The sequence below is a fragment of the Pteropus alecto genome, unplaced genomic scaffold (genome assembly GCF_000325575.1).
Source record: "Pteropus alecto unplaced genomic scaffold, ASM32557v1 scaffold5, whole genome shotgun sequence".
Classification (NCBI taxonomy): domain Eukaryota; kingdom Metazoa; phylum Chordata; class Mammalia; order Chiroptera; family Pteropodidae; genus Pteropus; species Pteropus alecto.
The window spans coordinates 32,407,954-32,413,523 of record NW_006441953.1 but is presented as its reverse complement, the minus strand read 5'-3'; the positions used below and the strand labels follow the sequence as shown (position 1 = coordinate 32,413,523).

The 5,570-nt window shown below is 64.7% G+C and overlaps 1 protein-coding gene across 1 annotated transcript in view; it reads left to right on the top strand.

The window, feature by feature from the left end:
* Positions 1 to 2,003: 2,003 nt before the first annotated feature.
* CFAP99 (cilia and flagella associated protein 99) overlaps positions 2,004 to 5,570 on the top strand; it is a 25,676-nt gene continuing 22,109 nt past the window's right edge. Inside the window, exon 1 of the mRNA XM_025051843.1 lies at positions 2,004 to 2,126. Coding sequence (XP_024907611.1) covers positions 2,016 to 2,126 — 111 coding nt within the window. The 5' untranslated portion in view covers positions 2,004 to 2,015. The remainder of the gene's footprint in view (positions 2,127 to 5,570) is intronic.

Here is a 5,570-nt window from a genome sequence, read left to right as displayed (position 1 = left end):
GAAGGAGGGAGGGCTCCAGGACTGTGATCTGGCTTGTGAAGGGCGCACATGCTGAGGGGGCCCCACTGGTCCCGCGCCCGGAAATGCGGGGGCTTTGTTAGTGGTGGACGGGGCGGGAGGGGGCTCCCTGACCTCCTTCTCCCCTGACCTCCCGCACCTCCCAGCCCCCCGCCCCCGGGGCTCAGCCCCACGCTGTGCGGCCTCAGGAAGACCAGCCTGGAAGGGGGATGGGGGCGGCCCCCGGCCTGGGGAGGGGGCGTGGCCGGTCAGCGCCGCAGGACTGGGCGGGCCTCACCGCGAATGTCCCGGGGACGCGGGAGAAGGTTTGCGTGAACCAGGTAATCAGACATGAGGGGCCCTGCCCTCGGCGGAGGGCACCCGCAAGGCTCCGATGGCGCCGGAGGGAGGTCAGCGTGGGACCAGCACCTTCTGTGGCCTTTACCTGTTCTTTCGTCCGTTTAGCTGCGCCGGCGCAGAGTGCAGGCCGCGGAGGTCGCCTCTTTTCAGTTTTCGCCAGAGCACATTCTCTGCAGGGCCCCGGAGCCCTAGGGTGGGGGACTGAGACAGCCCGGCAGACGTTCCCTGAGCCCGGCCCCGCCCCCAGCGCTGCCTCACAGACTCCGGGGGAGACCCCCAACATCCTGCTGGCGCAGGAGCGGGACAGGTCCTCTGTGTAGAGGGCGACCCCAGGGCCACAGTGGGCAGGGGGAGCAGGGGATCCAAGCCAGGGCGGGACCACCAGGATGAGGAGTGGGTAGGGCAGAAACCCACCCAAAGCGGGCAGCAAGGTCAGGGCCCAGGCTGAGGGGTCGGGCCTTCCCGCCCACAACCCTCCCCAGGGCTCAGAGAGCTTAAGCCACTTGTCCCCAGTTGCCCAGCAGACCCAGACCTCCAGCCAGCAGCACTCCACAGCGTCCACAGCCTCCCGAGGAGGCCTCTGCCCCCTCTCACCTCTGCCTCATGCCCACCTCACCTCGCCCTGCCCACGTCACAGGGTGGGGACCGCCCCATGGTCCAGCCAGTAGTCCCTGGCAGAGGAGAGGTGGGGCTGAGTGGGCAACCCACCCCCTCGAGCCACAAACAGGGGCCGGTGCTGTTGCAGAGATAGTGCATGTCCTGCTAGCCATGTGGCCTGTCCCACCCCAAAGTGCCTGGTGGCTTTTGGCCTTCATTCTTTTTAAAGTGATGGGGCTGGAAGCTGGGGAATTGACCAGTTTGGGGGCTGCTATCTGGAGCTAAGAGCTGGTGTCCAGAAAGGCCAGCAGCAGGGAGCCCAGAGTGTGCTCAACGTGTAACAAGCGGGGGATGGGAAGGGAACCCCTCGTGGGCCTGGCCATCCTCCTCTGAGGGCAATTTGGGGACCACCTGTTAGGCCCAGTTTCTGGGCTCCCAGCCCCAATCCAAGCAGTTTCTCCAAGGTCTCCCAGAGAGGGGTCCCAGGCACACCAGCCTCCTCAAATTCATGTCTCTGTGACATTCAGAGCCCACGTGAGGCCTGGACACTGCGGGCTGTGCACCCCCTCTGGGGCTCACTCCCTCCTCTTTAAAATGGGGGTGTCTAACTTGGTGGCCCAAGATTCTTCTCACCCCAGCTTTCCGTGGTTAGGTCACATACACACACGTACACACACGAACACGCACACACATGCACACGTGCACACGCACACACCCCAGGCAGGGCATGTTGACTGATGATGGCCAAACCTCGCCTGGGCTGAGGAGCTCTGAGGCCAGCTCACAAGGCGCCCTCTCTCTGACTTGCACTTCTGGGGCTCATCCCCGCCTGTGCACAGCTGTAGGGCTGGGGGCACGTGGGGGCAGCAGAGGCCTGCAGGGACGCAGTCCAGGAAGTGGGCCCGGGTCACTCCTCCCCATGCGGGGTCCTGGATCCCTGAGGCTTCCTGTTGGTGTTGGTGAGGGTCCTGCAGCCACTGCCGCCACCGGCGGAGCTGACAGCCCAGAGGCCGTGGAGGGTGTGACAGGTACCTGTTTGCTTTAGGTCCCTCCCTGGAAAGATGGCGTACTATGGAAAATGCATCAAAGCTGTGATCGAGCAACTGGACAGATTTAACCCTAGGAAGGACAAGCCCGAGCAGTTCCTGGAGGCCGCGTCCACCTCCATGCAGGTAGGGGCGGAGCGGCGCCCCGCGCAGGGGGGCTGCCCAGCGACGTCTGTCCTGTAGCTGTTTCCTTTCCGGGCTGCAGCATCAAATGCAGGTGGCCTGGTGCCATTCCCTGCTATCCAAATGCTGCCGTCCTAAATTTCTCACATCCTGAAAGTCGCAGTGATGGCTAACAGGGTTTTCATGGGTACCTTTGTGGGCCGAGCCCCCTTCTGCCTGGGAGGTGTTCCTGGCACCCAGGATGTGCATCAGACTACCCTGTGACAAGAAACATGGACCAGAGGCTGCTTCATCCTCCCAGACCTGGAGGACGTGAGGGAGCGGGCCCCGGGGCTGGCCTGCCAGTTACCTGGCTCTCGCCCCCACCCCCGCGGTCTCTGCCCTTCTCTCTCGCACCGAGCCGACCCCGTTCCGGGTTCACGGAGACCGCCGGGCAGACGTCCGCAACCTGGGGCGGAGGCGGCGCTGGTGTCCCCTCGTTCTGTCCTCACGCCTCAGCAGCCCTCAGAGGCCCCTCCACTTGGGGCTCTGACCCCAGAGCGTATGTGTGTCCATCGGGACAGGCGCCTGCGTAGCTGGGGTCTCGGGCCTTCGGGCGTTAGCCCCACTGGGCGGGGAGTGCAGAGGAGGCCCGGTCCGCCGAGGGAAATGCTCTAGAATTGTCACACAGCATGCGCCCACCCGTCACCGCCACTGGCGGGGAGGACGCCTGTGCCTGCTGAAAGGGGGCTGTGGTGGCAGGGCTATTTGCCTGAGGTCACGGGCTGCAGCCTGGTGGTGGCTCTAACAGCCTGGGAGCGCTTATCCCCCCAGGGAGGCAGCCCCCAGCCCCCGCCCCCCGCCCTGCTCAGGTGTAGCCTCTGCTGCGACCCTTGGTTTGGGTGGGGGGCTTTTCTTCCACCATCGGCCATCTGTGGTACAGCCACCAGAGAGCCTGGGAGGGGGACAGGGTGGGTGGTCACTGTCCTGCAGCAGAGGCCAGGGCCTGGGCAGTGCACATAAGGGCCGGAGGGGTTCCGGGACCTGGGAGAGAAGGCTGGAGGCCCTGCCCCGATTCAGACTGGGGGGTCCGCTGCAGTGGTGTGCCTCCCCGCCCCCACTCCTGTCTCCAGCTCCTTCCTTAAGACCCGAAGCATTTGGGGGAGTGATGAAAACAGCTGAGGGCCAGCCTCCTCTTCTTCCCGGCCAAAAGGCCCCAGCCTCCTCACGCAGCCCAGAGCACCCCATTCCCAGTGCCCCCTGCGGCCACAGGCCATGGCCGCCCGGGGCCTGGCTGGAGCCGCTCCCTCTAGCTGTTGGCCTCACACCCCCCTGGGGTAGTCCTCCAGCCCCAAGCCCGCAGCTCCACACGCTCACCTTCCATCCCCGAGGGCACTCCTGGGTCTTGTTCTCTGTCCCAACTCCTGCCTTTATTTCTCAGTGACAATCGTGACAGGAAGTTGGCTTTCTTACAACAAGTAGTTCTGGAGATTTTTTTTCCCACGATCAAGGATTATCGTTGGTAAATGAGTCCCGGTCATCACCCAGTGACCCCCAGCGTGACGGCCTCGGTGTGCGTTTCCATAGGGAGGGAGCCCACCACTGACTCCCCCCAACCTGCAGCACCGACGCTCCCCAGGGGCTCGTGGGAGCGCAGTGGACATTGGCCAGTCCAGACAACACGCGCTTACCTGCAGCCGTGGGAACCGGTGAGACACGACGCCTCCGTGAGGCAGGAGGCTGCACCGCACGCTCGCCGACCGGCAGTCTGGGGACGGGCGGGGGCGTGGGGTTTGCTCGTAGGGCAAAAAGATCCGTCGAAGTCCTCACCCCCAGCTACCTGTGACTGTGACCTTGCTCAGAGATGCCATCTTTGCAGATACAGTTAAGAATCTCGAGACGGGACCGTCCTCGATGTGGGGTGAACCGCAAAGCTAACGGCCAGTGTCCTGTAAGAGGAGGGAGGTTCGGCCACAGACGCACAGACAGGGGACCGCCATGCGATGACACGGGTGTGGGAAGAAGGCTGCGTGACCACGTGGGCAGAGATGGGGCGACGCGCGTACCAGCAGCGGGGAGGGGTCTACGGCATGACTCTCCCTCCGACCCCCCCGAGAAGGAACCGGCCTCCGACACCCCGGCTTTGGGCTTCTGGCCTCTGGGAGAATACATTTGTGGTTTTCAGCCGCCAAGCTCACGGTCATCTGTTACAGCAGCCCAGGGAAGTCATCCATCCTGGGGAGGATGGATGAGCCAGGGGGGACACCCAGAGCTGCCGCTGAAATGTTGGTCCCCGGGGGCCAGGTACAGGGAGGGCGTTGGAGGTGGCCAGCTGCCGCCTGACACAGCAGGACAGCCCACAAGGTCCAAGGCATTGTGGATTCGGGGCAGGGTGTGGTGACTTTAACCTCTCCAGACTGCAGTCGGGGAACCACCCCCACTTACACACACACACACAGACTCACACTCACACTCAGAGCAGCCTCTCAGCCTTGCTGGGGCTTCCCCCACTGGTGGCCCAGTGGCGCTTCAGAGAGAACACACATGCATCAGAAGAGGCTCCGTCACCCCGCTGTGCACATGTGCGCTGAGGCGCGGGAGTCAGGCCTGTCCAGATGCCGTTCGCTGCGGTGGTTTTAGAAAAATGGCAGTGGCCCAATGGCCGGCAGTGGCACTGACACCTGGGCTGGTGCCGGGCACAGGGGCGATGGAGGATGGGCTGGAGGATGGAGCTGGAGGAGGGGCGACACCAGCGACGAGACACGCTGCCAGCAAGCACCCCAGGCCGCGCCAAAGCCTGGGTTCTCCTGTGCAGCCCTGGCCAGGCCCTCGGGGAGGGAACAGGAATGAGAAGGAACAAGTGTCATCTTATTAGGGCACGACTACAGGGGACACGAGAATGTCCTATGAGGGCGACGGATCCTGGTGTGTGTCACTCCCTGGGGGCCACTCTCTCCGCTGCCCAAGCTCCTGGAGTCCCCCCAGGCCGGCCAGCATGACAGCTCAGGCACCAGCGCCAGCAGGCCGGGCAGAGGGGCGATGGAGGATGGGCACAGGCGTGCAGGACAGAGGCGGGGGCGTGATGGGCACAGCAGGCAGCCCGGGGCTTCCGCAAAGTCCACCGAGACCCGGGGGAGGGTGGAGAAGGGGACCCAGGCAGCAGGGCCACAGAGTCCCAGCCTGTGGCCACGAGTGAGTCAGCAGTCCAGGCGCCCTGTGGGCACGGAGGCCAGACAGGCCTGAGTGTGCTCAACCTTGAACCCCAGAGCCAGGAGAACTGAGCCACTCAGCAAACCGTGGGCGAGGCAGGCAGGCCGGGGAGTTCCGAGCAGGGGACTGAGGAGGCCAGCGCCAGGCTGGCAGGAGCGGTGCCCTGCCAGTCAGCCAGTCCAGTGGGGAGGCGGGGGTGGGGAAGGGCCGGCTTCAGTGCCCAGCCCTGGGGGAGGGCTGGTGGGCAGGGGCGCAGAG